The 19,041-nt window shown below is 41.1% G+C and overlaps 1 protein-coding gene across 6 annotated transcripts in view; it reads left to right on the top strand.

The window, feature by feature from the left end:
• pcnt (pericentrin) overlaps positions 1–19,041 on the top strand; it is a 312,968-nt gene that overhangs the window by 192,949 nt on the left and 100,978 nt on the right. For all 6 annotated transcript variants that reach the window (XM_043693410.1, XM_043693412.1, XM_043693413.1 and 3 more), the window contains 4 exons: positions 8,054–8,290; positions 9,859–10,029; positions 17,956–18,108; positions 18,337–18,507. In XM_043693410.1, coding sequence (XP_043549345.1) covers positions 8,054–8,290; positions 9,859–10,029; positions 17,956–18,108; positions 18,337–18,507 — 732 coding nt within the window. The remainder of the gene's footprint in view (positions 1–8,053; positions 8,291–9,858; positions 10,030–17,955; positions 18,109–18,336; positions 18,508–19,041) is intronic.

Here is a 19,041-nt window from a genome sequence, read left to right on the forward strand (position 1 = left end):
CACCCAAGCGGAAAGGGGACTATGTGGGCAACTGGTCTACCGGAGGCACGTGCATAGCAATTGCTTTTATTCAGAGTTTTAACAGTGAACTTTACCCATTCAACCCAGGCATTTGCGCCCCCGTGTCCAGTTTCTATTTCAGTGGTCTACTTCAAGTCCTTGACCTCTATAATTTTTGCCACCTTTGGGTCATTGGGAGGGGCAAAAGGATGTATCTTACCATCAGGTTGTTTGGCTCGTTTTCCATTTCCTACGGCTATTCGGAAACAGTAGCCCGAAAAACATTTCCCAGTGGCAGCCATTACTATCTTTAAATTATTACTAAGGAGTCGAGACCCGTTTTTACGGGGAAAGGAGTCTTCATAGGAGGTATTTCTAATGGTGAGATAAATCGAGTGGCACTTTTTGTCAGGACAGTCTAGGGCTGGGCGAAAGGGGGCTCTATGGATAGTGATGCCAGGTGGCGGTTCTTGTGAACCATACCTTGTGTCCGGTAGGGTCTTAAGAAGGATTTCCGAGGAAATATACTCCCTCTGATACTTTACATCTGCGCATGTTACTAGACTGCAAGCATCGACCTCTATTACTTGCGGTCTGAATATCAGGGACCGTTAATAACAAATATGGAGATGACAGCATCGTTTGACAAGATCCCAATACTAAGAAAGCTAATATGGTAACCCTAAGCGTCCTCAGCATCCTATAATAGTATTGAAGGACTGAGAGATTTAACGTGCAATACAATATATAGATATCAAAAAGAAACTATCCCACGTCCACATAAAAATCAGTTACTTAGTCTTTTGAATCTGAGTTTCAGTGGTTCTTCTGTTGATTTGGCTGTCCAGACTTCTTTCTTAACCGGGGATTCCACCTGTCCTTTAATCCTGGTGTAGTGAGTCCAGCCTTTCTCTGCCATGCGTATCACCGTTTTGGTCGTCAAAAGAGCCTGGTACGGTCCCTCCCAATCCGGTTGCAATTTAGTTTCTGTTCATGACTTAATTAGGACCCAATCTCCTGGCCGGATGGGATGAACGGCGAATTAAAGGGGCGGAGTCTGTGACAGTAATCCTTGTTTCCTAAGAAAAGACAAAGAGGAGGACAAGCCCAGTATATACTTCTTTGAGAACAGATCTTTAGTCTCCAGGGTGGGCAGTTCCCCTTTCGTTCCCAGATAGGGCAGGCCAAACAATATCTCATAAGGAGACAGCCCCATATCTTTCCTTGGGGCTGTCTGCACTCGTAAAAGGGCTATAGGTAAACACTTAGCCCAAGGGAGTCTGGTTTCTACTACTAATTTTGATAACTGCTTCTTGAGTGTCTGGTTCATTCTCTCAACCTTTCCTGATGAAGGTGGGTGCCAAGGGGTGTTGAACTCCCAGGAGACTCCTAACAACTTCATTACTCCCTGGAGTACCCTGGAAGTGAAATGAGTTCCCTGATCTGAATCTATGCATTCCACTAACCCGTATCTGGGAATTATATGTTCAAGTATTATCTTGGACACCCCACTTGCAGTGGCTAAAGGATACGCCTCCACCCATCCAGATAGGTGATAAACCATTAACAGCATATACCTCAGTCTTCCCACTCGGGGTAATTCGGCATAATCTACCTGAATGCTCTGAAATGGTCGGAGCCCAGGTTCTCTCCTTCCTGGGACTTGTTTGCTCAATATATTGTTGATTTTCTTGCATGTTATACATTTCTCTCATATCTGTTTGGCTATCGTATAGATCCCTTTACATCCATATTTCCTCAAGACCAAATCACACATTGCTTGCACTCCCCAGTGACTCCCCTGGTGTAAGACAGTCATAATTTCTCACATCATCTTATTTAGCATCTCCCAGCCATCAGGTAGCATCCAGCGCCCCTCTACTGTCTGCATAGCTCCCAGTTCTTCTAATTCTCTCTTCCTTAGCACTAAATATCGGTGTCCCCCCAGGTTCCTGCACCAGCGGTACCAAAATATATATTGTAGCGGGCTGAGGGTTCAGAGCTGCCTCCTTAGCGACTTCATCCACCAATCTATTTCCCTTTGCTTTGGGATCATTTCCCTGCTGATGTCCATTTATGTGGACTATTGCTATTTCCTTTGGCAACAAAAGGGATTCCAATACTTGCTTTACCAATTCTTCATGAGCCAGTTCTTTACCCCTACTGTTTATCAGTCCCCTCTCCTGCCATGTCTTCCCAAATGTGTGTGCCACCTCGAAGGCATACTTAGAACCTGTGTATACAGTTCCTTCTTTGCCTTCCAAGGTCTTAAGAGCCCTGCCTAGTGCATAAAGTTCACAAGTATGTGCCGACTAATCATTGGGTAGTCTACTAGCTTCAATAATACTCCCCTCTATTCCATCCACTACTGCATATCCATTATGTCTTTTGCTTTCAATCACTCTGGAGGACCCATCAATAAGCAGCCTGGCCCCTGCATGTAGAGGGATATCTCTAAGGTCCATTCTTACTTTCGTCTGATATTCTATAATGTCAAGGCAGTCATGTTCTGGGTCTGAGGGAGCTTCATCCTCCCCTTTCCAGAGAAAGGTAGCTGGATTCAGACAACTGTCTGTGATCAATGTAAGGTCATCCCTCTCTATTAGAATTGCTTCATATTTTAGAATTCTAGAATCCGTAAGCCACCACCCTGCTTTCTGATTTAATATGGTCCGTACCTGATGTGGGTGCTGACTATTAAGGTTCCCCAAAAGTAAGTTTCCAACTTTCTTCTACCAATAAGGCTGTTGCTGCCACTGCCTGCACACGCTCTGGCCAGTAATGTAGCTTTTCATTCTTTAATTAACAATGAATTAATGCTGTCATCTTTTAAATTAGCTATGAATCAATATGACAGGTCACAGAGTGTGAAGCAATTCTGCCAATTAATATTGAGTCAGGCTAATACAATTGATTTATTATAAATATTAATTATTAGTTATGTATTATATAAATAAAATAATCATTATTTGTAATTCAGGGTGGAAATGCAACATTTTAAAAACTGTAATTGCGCAGTTCTGTTTGTTTACCAGTCACTTGTGACTTCTCATCCTGTTTCTGTAATTGTTTTGCTCGCGCACATTCATTTTTAAAAACCTTAACAGATTCCAAAGCACCATTTGCAGTTAATTCAATTCCCAGTTTGGTGGCAGTATCTTGCCATGAGCATAATGGCAAGATACTGCCACCATTCTTCATGCCTCTCATCACAAAACTGTCGCCATAGTCCAGTTAACTCTTTCGTTCCTGCTCCCATGTTACGTTGCCAGATCAATTGCTGAGCCGATTTGACCAATTGAACAGCTTTAGGGCCACCTAATGGCCATTCTTCTTCACTCAATGTTTTGTTTAGACCTTGATTTTTTTTTAAAGAAATATTGCAATATTTCTTGCTCCCTATAGCTTCAAATACCAATTTATCAATTTATGTTTGTCTAACTTTAAAGCCTGTTCCTAACTATCCATTTTGGAATCTTACTTGTAAATATATATTTATATATTATAAATTAATTTGTTCAGTATTTAAAATGTAAAATGCATACCATTCCCAACTTTAAAATCCACTATTATTACCCGGTTTTAGTCCCTTAATTTAAATCCAAAATTAGTTTTATTAAGTCATCCTGACCAGTCATTGCTCAATTACAATGCTATAGGTCGTGAAATAACCAGAGCTGTCTTAAAAGGATTTGTCCATTCAAGTTTTAAAAAAAACTTCTAATGCATGAATAATGGCCGAATCCAAGGTCACAGATATTAATCATAGGATTGATTTATTATGTTGAACTGAAACTTCAACTGTCGTTGAGGGAGGGAACTTTCTGAATAAAGCTACGGCTTAAAATTAATTGAAAACACATGAGTCTGAAACACAAAACAAGGTTATCATGTTGTTTTCCTCCGTATTAAGCTGATTTGAAATCGCTTTACTGTAAGGATAAAATAGTTTAGTTAGAAACTGATAGTAAGGCAGTCATGACCTGTAAAAAGAACAGGAGTTCACATTTTATTTCATACTCACTGTAAAATCCTTAACCTTAAAAGAAATCATGTTAAATTTCCATAATAGAAATCAGATTTAAAACAGTCCCGGATCTCAAGCTCCAGGGAACAAAGCACAAACATTCAATCACCAACAAACAAATGTGCATTCAAACCGAATCACAAAGGGTTAAACTTTCTATTAGCTGTACAGCTCTATCTCTCTCACTCTCACACACACACACACACGCGCACGCATGCACACCCTGTATCTCACAGACACTTTGAGCTTCCCGCAATAACAACTCTAGAGGCTTCTCACTCCACCCCTCTATCTTTTGATTTTTTTTTTTCTGGATGTAACACCCTGCTTGTTGGGGTCTCCACCTCTGTCCTTGTCCCTGTTGACTGGACCCTACAAAAGGTCCTCCTCGTCCTCTACCCCTTCCTCTATGTTCTACGTACTGCGGTTGCTAGTCACTGATTCGATTCTTTTCTTGACTACTTTGTCAACCGTGGCTACCATCATTTTTGCCTTCTGTTTTTGCTTCTCATCCTCTCTCTTTACAAACACTTTCTGTGGCTCTTTTAATAACTCCTCAAGTGATTTCTCACTCCACCCATCTATTTTCTGAATTTTTTTTTGGATGTCTGGCCATGATTTAGTAACAAAGTGTACCCTCAGTAGCCCTTCAGCTACTAGCCTTTCCAACACGAAGCATAATCTGATCCCTCCTGACTGAAAGGCTGTTTTCTGTTGACATATAAATTCAAATATTTACAAACACAGTCCAACCCGTACTTTGGCCAGAAGACAGCGGGACGAAGAATGGATTCCTTAGTCCATACAAAACAATAATACTTAATCATCTTTTTACTATCTTTTCACCTTGTACAAGTATTATTTTTCCAATTCCACAACATCCTGCCCAACGGACTTTCTGGAGGGAGGTTTTCAGGGACCCCGCCTCCATTTCCATTTTTTTTTTCCGGAGGCTTATACTTTACCCTCAGCACAGCCCATATTGAGTTCCTTCGTTAGACACTTATTAACTCCTAGAACTCAATCCCAGCCACCAAGGCAGTACTTAAAAATCTCTTTTCCTACCTTGGTCCATGCACGGAGTTGCCTGGCTCCCTGTGCCTACTTACTTTCGCCTGGTTCAGATAGACTCTCATCAGATCTCAATCAGTCAACCAGAAGGGGGAACCCACTGCTGAAGAACACGGGACTGTTCTAAAAGGAACGGGACGCGTCTTCCCAGTCATCGACGGTGTCCACCCTGCTGGTGATGATGGACATCCCGGACGAGCCCCTAAACTGTGAGAAACAAAACTCACACATGTTAATAAATTTCAATCCGAGTCAAATTCTGAAGCAGCGAATTTCATTGATACAAACTTGCAAGAACGGGTGCCTAACAAGTAAGCATCCTAATCTGAGGGTTACATTCTGATTTATGCTGTTTAGCTGCGTCTCTCGGTCCTCCCCTTTCACCCCATAGGCTACGTGCTACAGCAAAAGTAACCAATCACAAGCTCTAGTTTGTCTCTGCCTCTGTTTACTTCCCCCATTACTCTAAGCTTGTGGCCCCTTACTCTTATTTATCTCATTCCTTATATGTGACGATCCTGGCATAGTTTGCTGTCTTTGTGCGATCATCCTGCCAAACTAAATTCCATCCGTTGGCCACATCCCTCCTGCGACTGGCACACTATTCTCCTGTTACTGGTACATCCCGCTATACGGTTGCTATGCCTTATTAGTCATAGATAATACTACCTGTTTTCGCTTCTCACTGTTTATTATTGACATGCGCAGCCTAATTTTATAATGTAAGCTTTTGCAGAAGCAACACCTGTTCCCTTATTCTGCAGAATTTTAACCCTATACCTTACAGTTATCATGGTCACCATTATTGAGACTAGCTATAGCTCTCCAGATTTGTAAATTTAATTCACATTCCACTGGCTCTGTAGTAGGATTTGTATCCGTGATCCCAGAGCTTTAACGTGGATCTCTGGATTACTAGTCTACTGACTTTACCACAGCACAATTGTCCCTCCACTTGAATATTTTAGAAAATACTGGGAGCAAGTGGAATGAAACTAAAAAAATATTTCTTTCAACCAACACCCTGACTATAATCCATCCAGGCATAATGAACTAAATGGCCTTCCTCATTACACAAAATTTATTGATGGGAATATAACCTAGTACAAACTTGAGAATTGCACATTCTGAAACCTGATTAATTTTATCTTGCAACAGAGATTATAATTCACCTTCTCTTCAGCACACCAGCATGATGTTGCGTATTTTCATTGGGGAAATGCTAAATGAAATAACCAGATTGCTACTTTGTAAAGAGAATAAAATTAAACTAAACAACCATTTGCGTAAGTTGATTCTGAGAACTGGGCAAACATCTTCATCCAAGAATAATAATTGAGTTATATGCTTCACTGTTAGCACCTTCACCTCCTTGAAACCGCCAGCAGCTGTTTGATAAGAACAATGATCACAGTTTTGAGTAATTTACTGGAACTAAGCACTTGTAAAGCTTTCAACTGCAGTAGTTTTTCTATTAATTGCTTTATCAATTTTGTGAAGCACAGGTGAGATTGTCAAGTTCCAGTTTTCCCCCATTGTGGAGGGGAGGACTTTTAAACATTGAAATAAAAACAGTCCACTTTGATTCTTCAGAACCTGGCAAAGCAATTTTTTAATACTGTTTAAAAAGGGGAAAGAAAAGCGGAACAGATAGCATGCACAGAGCAAGGCAAAGTGAATGCTAATGGTAATAGAGGAGTGATACAGATGGAAGATTAGATGTTAATGGTCATTGTTAATAGCACAAGCAACGTCAGTGCTGCTGAGAGCAAACACCTGCAAGCAACACATGGAGGGAAGGGATTAATCGAACTGGAGAACAGAATTCATTGTCAGTAGTTGTCAAATATCAATCATTTGAGTCCTGAAGGCAGTAAAGTGCCGAAGTGAAAAATGAGATGCTCCTCCTCCATGTCAAGTTGGGCTTCACTGGAATACTGCAGCAGGCCTAGGATGGAACTGAGTGTGTGAAAGTAAGATGATGTACTTAAATAGGAAACAACTGGAAGGCTGAGGTCATTCTTGTGGACAGATAAAAGGGTATTCAAAGTTAAACCTTTGAACATATTCTGCCGAGATCATCTACGAAGAATTCCTCCCCCATGAATCTGTATATCTGACCTTGTACAAGTTCAAGGTGGCCACTATCTTCTCGAAGGCATCAAAGGATGAGTAATAAATGCTGGTCTCTCCAGCAAAACCCACATCTCCTGAATTAAGTTTTCAATGTAAGTTTTAAAAATTATTTTAATGACTTCATGGAGAATTGAAGATAATCTTTGACATGTTACTATGATAAAATAAATTTAGAAGAATGTCCTTTTTGGTTTGCTTTTTAAATACTCTTTGTACCATTTACCAAGAAAAGTCTGAAGGGAAGACAAGGAAAGTTATTGCATCTCTATTTTATTACAAACTGGGAATGGTTGAAATAATTAGTATGGAATATAATTTTAATTCATAATGGTAAGAAAATGTAAGTAAAGCCCTTTTCTAACCTTAAAAAACAAATTTATCGCTGAATAAGATCATTACTGTTTTTAAACTGTCTAGGTTTCTGCAGAATTGGTAAGTAGCTAATTATCAACTTTCTCTTATAGTGAAAATGGTTTTCATATAATGTGGCCATAACTTGGAGGTGCTGGTGTTGGACTGAGATGAATAAAGTTAAAAATCTCACAACACCAGATTATAGTCCAACAGGTTTATGTGGAAGCACTTGCTTTCAAAGCACTGCTTCTTTCTCCAGTGAGGAGGAAGCAGCGCTTCGAAAGCTAGTGCTTCCATATAAACCTGTTGGACTATAACCTGATGTTGTGATTTTTAACTTCATATAATGTGCTTTTCTAATGTAATGGCAGCATGTTGCCGCTTTAGCATTGACTTGGTTTCCCCCGTCAAACATATTGCAAACCTGGGCTCAATTTATAGTGTATTTGTGCACATTCTCTTCAGGTGGAAACTATGGAGGCACAGATCCAGTCAAAGACTGATGATTATAATGAGTTGCTGCTTAGAAAGGAACACCTGGAGCGAGATGTGCAAGAACAAAGTGAAGAAATAGCAAAACTGGAAGCACAGATCAAAGAGCTTGAGCAAGTTGTGTTATCCCATGCTGATGCAGAAAAGCGGATTCATCAGCTTGAGCAAGAAATGCAGAAGATGAGGCGGATAGAGGAAGAATTAACACAGGTAAGGGAGGATCAGTAACCATACCTTTATGAAACTTTATTTCATAACAATCAAGCTGAGTGTGTGTATTTCTGTAGTAAATATCACCTTTAAATCAATCGTCAAAAATTAATACTTCTAAACCCTCATTGAAATGATTACCTGGCACTTTCTGAAAACTTATCTGGGGAGAGCATTATAATGGCCCAGAAGCTTGCAGCGATTAAAGTAAAATGAAAAGCAACTGCATATTTAATAGAAAAATTTACAGGGTTATGGGCAAAGAGCATGGGGTAGGACTAATTGATACCTCTATCAAAGAGTCTTATCAAAGATACCTCTATCAAAGAGCCAGCACAGGGAACCTCTTCCTGTACTTAATGATCCTAAGTGAGCTATATTGCACCATCCTTTCTAAAGAGGTTACGGACAGTTTGCTGAGTCCTTTGTTCAGATTGTAGAAAGAGATGGAACCATTTCTCAACAGTGTCGATAACAAATTGCTACAATACTGATAAACTTAACATTGCTACTACTTTGTTGAGAACGATGGCAGTCAGCTAACTGCTGCAGAGTTTAATATAATCTCGCAGTTAATGTAAATGGGGAGAAAGTGAGGTCTGCAGATGCTGGAGATCAGAGCTGAAATGTGTTGCTGGAACAGCGCAGCAGGTCAGGCAGCATCCAGGGAACAGGAGAATCCCCCCCTGAGGAAGGGCTTATGCCCAAAACGTCGATTCTCCTGTTCACTGGATGCTGCCTGACCTGCGCTGTTCCAGCAACACAGTTAATGTAAATGGTTGAGAAATGAATTAATCCCGGCAGTATTGTACTATTCAAAAACCTGTTCTTTCAAAAGTATCAAGTTAGTTCAGTTGAGTGAACTTTTCTAAATGAAATAACAGAGGCAGTTTGTACTTCATATGCAGCCAGTCTTGATCTTTTTGGATTGCATGTTGTGCTTTTTTTTAAAAAGTGTCAGTTTCACAAATAACGGACAAGGTCCTGAATTTTGACAATGATAGCATCCATGTGTCCCGCTTCTTAACCTGTTGCAGCCCAATAATTCTTCTTGTAAAGACATTGCTGGCTAGACTACCATTTCTTTGCTCATCCTTAATTGCCCTGATGGTTGTTAAGAGTCAACCACATTGCTGTGGGTCTGGAGTCACATGTAGCCAGACCAAGTGAAGATGGCAGTTGCTTCCTTAACAACATCAGTGAACCAGATGTGTTTTTATGGTCATAAACAGATTCATTAATTCCAGATTTTTATTGAATCCAAATTTCACCATCTGCCATAGTGGGATTCAAACCGGTGTCACCGAACATTACCTGGGTCTCTGAATTAACAATTCTGTGACAATTCTGCTAGGCCACTGCCTCCCCCCTAAAATTTACTAGAGTTGGAAGTGAGCAGAAACAGTGCTATTATATGTGCAGGAATGTGTTTTAAGTATGCTTCACTCATTGATGGACATCAAATTCGATACAATTACATAGGATAACGGCCAAAAGGGCTTAAATTAGATTTTGGTTTTTAATTTGAGTGCTACCAGATATGATATATTCCTTTTTTTCTGTGCTAGGATAAAGAATCCCTGCAGCAGCAGCAGTACAGTAACCTAATGCAGATCTCTGCTCTACAATCAAAACTGGATGAAGCTAGACATAGAGTCCCTATTGAAGGACTTTCTGACCAAACTCTAAAGGAGCAATTACTGAATGAGCGGCAAGCTCTCCAGACAAAGGAAGATGAGGTGGGATTGAGAAACAATTTCATTAGGCCCTAAGTAAGACTATTTATGATTTGTGTTTTAACATTTCTGTTTTTAAAGATGCCACATTACCGAGACATTTAATCTAACCAGGAAACATTCAGTTTATTGGAGGTTACTTGTAGGTAATTTTACATTGTTTCCCTGGTAATTGTTAATCTGACATGGGCAAGGGGTATTTGACTAGATTAACGTATCAGGTTGGATGAAGAAGCTGGGTTTTGAACTGAACACCCCAACAAATGATCAAGACTCGAAATGTTAGCTTACTCTCCCTCAATGGATGTTGCCTGACCTGTGATTTCCAGCATTTTTTGTTTTCAGTACAGATTCCAGCATTTGCAGTAATTTACTCCTACGACAAATCTTCTGTAGTGCTCAGTAAGCAAGTCTTCATCCTGTTGGTTAAGGTGTGATCAACTACACAACCGTAGAGCAGTGAGTAAATACACAGCAATGTTTTCGGATGATCACAAAAGGGTTAGCTGATCTAAAGGCTTCAGGTCAGATAGTTGCTCTGTGTCCTGCATATTGCAAGTAAACAAAAATGACAAAATGCTATTGATAACAGAGTTAAGTTCAGTGAACAAGAAAGAAATCTGAACCACTGGATTGAAAAGTGTGGTGCTGAAAAGCACAGCTGGCTGGGCAGCATCTGCGGAGCAGGAGAGTCGACGTTTCAAGCATTAGCTCTTCATCAGGATTGAATTCTCCTGCTCCTCAGATGCTGGCTCACAGTTCTCTGAAAGTGGAGTCACAGGTATACAGGGCATACATCAGTTAGCACATTGAGTATAGAAGTTGGGAAGTTATGTTGCATTTATGTAGGACTTTGGTGAGGCGGCACCTGTAGTATTGTGTTCAGTTTTGGTCACCTTGCTATAGGAAGGATGTTACTAAACTGGAAAGAGTGCAGAAGAAATTTACATGGATGTTGCCAGGACTGAATGGTCTGAGTTATAGGGAGAGATTGGACAAGCTACGACTTTTTTCTTTACCGCGTAGGAGGCTGAGGGGGGATCTCACAGAAGCATATGAGAGGCTGGATAGAATGAATGCATTCTTTCTTTTCCCCAGGGTTGGGGAATCAAGGACTAGAGGGCATCAGTTTAAGGTTAGAGAGGAAAGAATTAAAGGACACCTAAGGGGCAACGTTTCTTAGAGAGGCTGGTATGCATACGGTGGCTCAGTGGTTAGCACTGCTGCCTCACAGCGCCAGGGTCTCAGGTTCGATTCCAGCCTCGGGCAACTGTCTGTATGGAGTTTGCACATTCTCCCCGTGTCTGTGTGGGTTTTCTCCAGGCGCTCCGGTTTCCTCCCACAGTCCAAAAATGTGCAGGTTCGGTGAATTGGCCATGCTAAATTGCCCATAGTGTTAGGTGCATTAGTCAGAGGGAAATAGGTCTGGGTGGGTTACTCTTTGGAGGGTCGGTGTGGACTGGTTGGGCTGAAGGGCCTGTTTCCACACTGTAGGAAATCTAATGGTAAAGTGAGGATGCTGAAAAGCCTTTTTTTTTTGCGCATATCTAATGAAAGTGGATTAACAAAGCCAAGAAGAAGAGATACTGGGTCCATTTCCACCTCTGCCCCCAATTTCACCTCTATTTTACATACCACAGCGCACCAGTATGCCTGTAGCCTGTTGTAGGACCAGAGACAATGAACGAGTGTGCCCATACTCACTTTGCATTTAGGACACATTGGAGATACTCCTGATTTAAATTTTGAAAGGCATTCTGGAGTCAAGTGGACCCTGTGGAGAATTTTCAATTGCAAGGCATGGGTCCTGTTGCAAATAGAGATCCTCCTTGCATTTTCCCAGATACCCTCTCTCACTTCAGAAGAGGTCTCAATGTCCAGCTCACACTCCCATACCTTACAGAGCCATTCAGACTCGTTCGAAGGACGCTGTCCCAATAGGTGATAGACATTGCTGTCAGAAAATGTGTTCTCAGCACTCAGCACCCTCTTCTCTGTGTCACATCTATAAGAATCAGTTAGTAGTGTGGTCTCTTTTTGAATGAAATTCCTAATTTGAAAAAAACAGAAGATGTCCCTATTGGACAACTCGTATTTCCAAGCCAACTGGTCAAAAGACATCAGTATATACCCCCTCGAATAAGTGACCCACGCAAGACGTGTCCCTAGCTGCCCATAGTTTAAACCCAGAGTCCATCCCCTGGCTGAAAACCCGGCATACAAACTATGGATGTAAAAAATGATGTTTTGGCAATATTGCCCTCACACTGACGTATTGCCTTCCACTTTTTAACAGTATTAATAACTGTGGGGCTATGGCAATATTCCTTAACTATCCTCATTTTGTCCAAGAGCAGCAAGTTAGTAAGGGGATATCTTGCCTCAAATGCTTCGATGTCCAACCTGAGGGACACCCCAGGCCCAATCATTCATGTAATATAGCAACAAGCTTAATTGATATTTTTTGATGTCTTGGAGTATCAAAACTGCAGCGGGATAGCTGCAGTTTAGTCAGTTTAATAAAGGGTCGCTTGCGATACCAGCTAAAGGAACTGAACCAGATGTTCAGTCTTCCAAAAAGCAGAGGAAGCATTTGCATTGAAAAAAGCAGATGGGGAGAATGTTTATTTTAGTGAGAGCAATCCAATCTAACCAAGAGATCGGAATCGCTTCCCATCTTTGAAGATCTTGTTTGATTCTGTCGAATAAATGATCAAAATTGGGTTTTAAATAGCTGATCAAAGACTGGAATAATGAATATACCAGAGTAGAGAAAGGCTTCCTGTGACTATCTAAAGGGAAATAGAGATTCATCCTCAGGACCAGGAATTCTCAGGAGACCACCCATGGGCATGGCCTCTGATTTCGCAAAGTTGATCTTGTAACCAAACAAATTGTATCAGATGAGACACTGAAACTGTTAGGTTTGATAAAAAGACAAAAACATCATCTGCATACAATGCAATCTTGTGTGACTTTGCCCTACTTCTGGAGCAGATATATTGGGAACCCTACCCAGCGGTTCAATTACCAATGTGAAAAGCAGTGATGATAAGGGACAGTCCTGTCAACTGCCCCCAAGAATATTGAAATTGCTTGATCACACACCATTGGTGAGGACCGCGGCCAGAGGGTCATTTTACTAAACCTTTACCCATCTGATAAAGACCTCGTCCAAGCCAAACCGTTTTAAAGTAGAAAAAAGGCTACTGGACCAGTCAAATGCCTTCTCCATGTCTAAAGAGATCACTAATTCCTGTACTGATCATTGTTGACATACTTGGATCATGTTAAGTAACCTCCTGACATTATTTGACGATCTGCGACCTTTATAAAACCCATCAGATCCTCCTTAATAATGGAGGGCCGCACAGTTTCTCGTCTTAGTGCAAGAATCTTACATAGGATTTTGAAATCAACATTCAGGAATGGGATGGATCTATAGGAAGCACAGTCCTCCTGGGTCTTCCCTTTTTTAAGGATAAAAGAGATGTTCGCCTCTCAAAGATAGCGGGAGGAGGCCACGACTATGTGAATCGTTAAACATACTAAGCATCGGTCCTGACAGTATACTTATAAATTCCTTATAAAACTCAGTGGGAAGTCCGTCAGGGCCAGGTGCCTTTCCATTCTGAAGCTGTGTCACAGCCTCCTGCACCTCTTGCACCGACAACGGGCATTAAGGAGAAACTCTTGCTCGGGGGTCACTCCCGGTAGGTCCAAACACTTTTTTAAAAAAAAAGATTCCATCCTAACCCGCCCCTCCACACAATTATCAGACTGGTATAGTTCGGAGTAAAATTTACGAAATGCCGCATTAATCCTTTTAGAATCATGGGTTAAATTTTCAGCATCTTCCTTGATCGAGGTAATGGCTTGGGAGCATTCCCTTTTCCTGGCAAGATACGCTAAGTACTTGCCCGGCTTATCCTCATGCTCAAACAGCCTTTGTTTTGCAAATGTAAGCTCCCTCTCAGCTGTCTGTGTGGACTGAATAGCTGTGATCCTCTGCAGTTCATCCAACGAGGGCCTATCAAAGTATGCCTTTTCAGCTGCCTTCAAATGGGTGTTAAGCAAGTATTGCTGCTCACTCTACTGCTGTTTCTTACTGGCAGATTAGGAAATAACGAACCCCCTAGCATAGGCTTTAACATTTTCCCAGAGAATGGATGGATTACTAGCCAAGTCAGTAATTCAAATGTCTAACAAAAAAGCCCTGAATTCAATAGAGAACAATTCAATAAAACTTGCTATCCTTAAGAATGAAGGGGTCCAGTCATAGTGCCTTGAACCTATCATGGTGTCCTTACTCTTGACCATTAGATACACTGGAGCGTGATCAGAAATAGGGATATTGCCTATTGTACATGACACCACCGAGCCCAAATGCCCTGCGGGTGTCCAAATGAGATCAATCCTGGTATGACATTTGTGCAGATTAGAGAAAAACGTAAAATCCTTGTCAGTAGGGTGAAAGTGCCTCCAAATATCTACCAGTCCTAGTTCGACACACAAATCCCTTAATTACTTAGATCGTGAAGAAGATATCGAGGGGCCTTTGGGCAATCTGTCCATCGTAGAGACTATTAGACAATTAAAATCCCCCCATGATAATATGCTGAGATGTGAGGTTAACCAATTTAGAAAGTGCGTCTATCAAGAAGTTGATGGGACTTTTAAGATCCTGTATTCTTCCCCATTTATCAAAGCTTTAAGGATTACAAATCTCCCATGTGTATCTTTAATACACTCTAACAACGTAAATGGGAGATTCTTCCTAACAAGCATGGCCACCACCCAGGTACACCACTTAAACGCATCCTTAGCCATAACCTTCTATAGCACCATTTCAACTCCAAAGAGGGAGAACTCAAACTACGAAACACTGATCTTCAGTACAAGAAAGTCCATAAAACACAAAAACTACATAAACTCTAACGGCTACAACCAACAAAGCTGCAAAACTTGTAAAAATTCCTTACACCAAAAATGGGAAAACGAAATAGTGCCGAAGGCACTGCTTAGAGGAATTTACCCCCCTCCCCCCACCCCCATTCAAAGGGGACATCTACACATCCCAAAACCCTACTAACCATCCCTACTACCCTCTTAACTCCTACTATATAGGGTCGCGCCGCAACCCAGTAGGAAAAATCAAGATTAATGATATACACAAGTAAGTCAAAAGTAAACACGTCACCCATCCCTTGGTATAACTTAACTTAGAAATTAAAGATAAGTACTGTATCCATCCCGAGCATAATTTAATGCAACTTACTACCACCAAGTCCTCTCTAAAGAAGGACAAACCTGAACAACTCTGTTATCTGTGCCTTTTCAATCGACTGGCTTAAGTCAGTATGTCCACAAAGTTCCTCGCTTTCTCTGGTGAGTAAAATAAATGTACAGATCAATTATAATTCATCTGAGGCACCGCTGGATATCTTAGAGAGTACTGGATCCCAAGCGCGCTCAATCTCTTCTTAATACCATCGTAGGACTTCCTTTTCCTAATCACCGCTACTGAAAAATCTTGGAAAGACGTGACCTGGAACCCTTGCACACCTACGCTCTCGGATTCTTCCCGTCAGCTCTGGAAGCTTCCAGGACTCTTTGTCTTTATAATGATGGAGCCATACCAGGACAGGGCGTAGATGCTGGTCCATTCCTGACCTTCATGCCACGAGCTGGTGGACTTTCTCAATCTTTATCCTTCCCTTTTCAGCCTCCAAACTAAAGAAATCTGGGAACAACTTCTCAAACAATTCCACTGACCGCTCACCTTCCGTCCCTTCCAGCATGCCAACAACTCCAAAGGTTCTTTCTTCTGCCCTGTTCTCAAGGTCATCCACCAGATCCAGCAAACTATGGACCTGTGTTTCCAGGGCTTCAGTCCAACTCTTGGATGAATCAGCCTCTGCCTGCGCCCAAGCTCATAAGTCCATTTCACCAGGTCTTGCAGTATAGCAGAGACCTGGGCCAGCTTTTCCTTGTGTTTTTTTTTTCTTCAATCTTCTTCCTGAGGACCTTGTGAGATTTGGCAAGCTTCTCAACCAAGGCCTGGTGAGTAAGCAAGCCCGCCGCCTCGGTGGATTGAGCCCGGCCCTGGGCGAACTTCCTCCTTTTTTTCACCATTTCCCCACTGCAAAGACAAAGGTAAGTAAAATTTTCAGGTTCTGTAGCTCTTTTACTTTTTTTTTGCTCACAGTAACATGGTTGGGGCAGGTTCTAGCTCTGTCCTGCCAATGTTGTGGCGCAGAGCCCAGCAAACGCAATCCTCCTAGGTCACTGCCATCTTGGATCCCCATGATTTCAGCTTTTTAGCAGCGATTGTGCTTGTGCTGGCCCTGAATTTCCCTGCACTTTAAGACCCAATCTTGTTGATTTTCTTTTCCAGCTAAGCTGACTTACTTCAGACTGCATTCCACTGGTTTGGTCAGACTCCATTGTCCACTGCCTGAGTACAGGCACCCCAACTGAACTGCTACCAACAACTGCTTACCTGTCAGCAATTCAGTATCTTCTCTTGAGACTGCATCACAATGCTGCACTCCAGCATCTAATCGCTGGCACAATTTCAGCTTTTTAGCTGCTCTGAGAAGGATCCTGCTGTATCCGGACTGCCATTAATTGGCTAAATGCAGTTGGGGCAAACAATGGTATTTCAGCAACATGAAGTCAACTAGTTTGATTTCTCTTCACTGACAAACTGCTCTAAATGAATCTTTCAAACACTCCAATAGGAACCTGCTCTGTTTCTAGGTAAAATCAAATCTAGAACCCATTGTAACATTCTGTGCCTTCAATCTGGCAATCTTCCCAGATCACTGGCTTCACAGCACACATGGAAACAACGGATGGCATCAACAAGGGGCTCTGTCAGCTTGAATTAACTGTTTGGCTTAAGAACAGAAGTCAGAGTTGTGATATATGTTTGTTCTTTGGACTGGAGTTCAGTTCCCAAGGATCTGTGTTTGAACCACTTCTTTATTGATAGGTATAAATGACTTGCATATTGGAATACAGAGTAAAATTTCAAACTTTTGTCTTCACACTAAACTTGGAGGTATAACTGGTGGTGAGGATGATATTAACCAACTGTAATAAGGCACAGGCAGAATGCTGTAGAAGAATGAGCAGACGAATAGCAAGAAGGATTCAGTACTGCGCAGTGTGAGTTGATACATTTTGATCAAAGAGTAAGAGAGAGACAGTCATAAACCTAATGGTACAGCTCAAAAGTGCATGCAGGAGCAACAGGATCTGTGAAATCATATGCATTAATCTCAAAGGTATTGGAGCAATGATTTGCTAAATTATTTGCAAAACATGGGATCTTTATAAAGCTCTGCTTAAGCCCCAGCTAGAGTATCCAGTATGATTCACCACAACTTACTTAGGTAGTTGAGGATGCTTGAGAAGGTACTGAGGAGATTTGCTACATGATGCAAAGAATGACAGATTTTGGCTACAAGATTAGAGTGGAGGTGCATTTAGTGGAAAGCAACTCCATTAGAAAATGCACTGCTCATAAAATCCTTTAGATAATTGTGGATCACAGAATGGAGTAACACAGTTAGAATAAAATTTCCTAGAATTTGTGTCCTTTAATTGCTAATCCTCCCTCAGGCAATTCCACTGACAATAATGTTGAGTTATGTTGCTTTTGCTGTGTTTGTCACTTCTGTGTGTTTATCGGCTATCGCATGTGGCTGCCACGGATGTACACTCATTAGGTCCTCTTGTGATGCTTTTCAAGATTTTCTGTCATCCATTTGTGACAGTTGCCAGGTATTGTACAAAACGCTTCAGTGAAACAAAATGGATGCATTTCATGGAATTTGTTGAGTAAAAAAATTTGAATTGTATAATAATGTCTGATAGCTCAATTGGTTTGTAATTGATTTTGTTGTGGAATTTATTTTCAAGATCCAAAGCCTTGAGGAACAGCTTGATCAAGTTCGAGAGAATCTGATGAATAGAAACGATGAGATGCTTCAGCTGAATATGCAGTTGGAGATCCAGACAAAGCAGTCAGCAATGACTATCAACCAACTCCATGAGGAGAACATTCGAGTGAAGGTGAGTTCATTGGCAGTGATGTGATTCTTGTGAGTTACTGGAGTCAGTTTGTGGGGTGATTGAGATAAGTCATTTATTAGTGAATAACTAGACCAGAAGAATTGTAGCTAAATCATCTGTCTGTCACTTAAATATGATAGTTTCCTAGTACTATTTGTAATACTGACACAAGTCTGTGCTAATTTACATCAAATATACTTATTTTCCCCAACCATTCTAATTTTTCAGGAGGATGTAGCTAATCTCCATATGCGTTTCGGCCTGGATGCAGATAGCAGCAAAGTGCCTGGATTGCAGCTGCCTCAGGCATTGTTGCAGGAGAAGAACCAGGAGATTGATGAACTAAAGGAACAAATCCTCAAATTACAACAGGACTTGGAAAACATTTCACACTACAAGGTGATATATTAGTGGAACTCTGAGAGCTTTGTTGGACTCTTTGGTTAATGCATTGTATGAAGCTGAAGGCTAAGTTTATGTTAGACAGTATCTTTTAGATAATTCACTCTATGAATTCAAAGCTATTCCCAAACATTTTTATATGAATATCTTCCCACTTATTCATCAGTGTTTTGATTACTTCGTTACATTGATAACATCCACAGTTCTATACATTAGCAGATAAAATATTGGAAATTGGCAAGCTAGCCAGTGTCTGTGGGGAGAAACGCAGTTAATATTTCAAGTGCGGGACCTATTGTCAGGGATGTAAAAAGTGTGAGATTTAGCTGCTTAGAATTAAGAACAAAAGAAGGTTCTTTGGGAAGAAATATCAAAAGAGAAGTTGTAAGATTGAATGCCAGGCAGGAGAGCTTTAAATGACAAAAATTATGTTGGTGCAAAGCAAAAGAGAAAGGTAACAGAGCAAGAAACCTGTGATGCATCTGAAGTAACTAAGTCTTAAGAGATTTGTTGTCTGGGCAGTTTTCATCC

Source organism: Chiloscyllium plagiosum, chromosome 7, assembly GCF_004010195.1.
Source record: "Chiloscyllium plagiosum isolate BGI_BamShark_2017 chromosome 7, ASM401019v2, whole genome shotgun sequence".
Lineage (NCBI taxonomy): Eukaryota > Metazoa > Chordata > Chondrichthyes > Orectolobiformes > Hemiscylliidae > Chiloscyllium > Chiloscyllium plagiosum.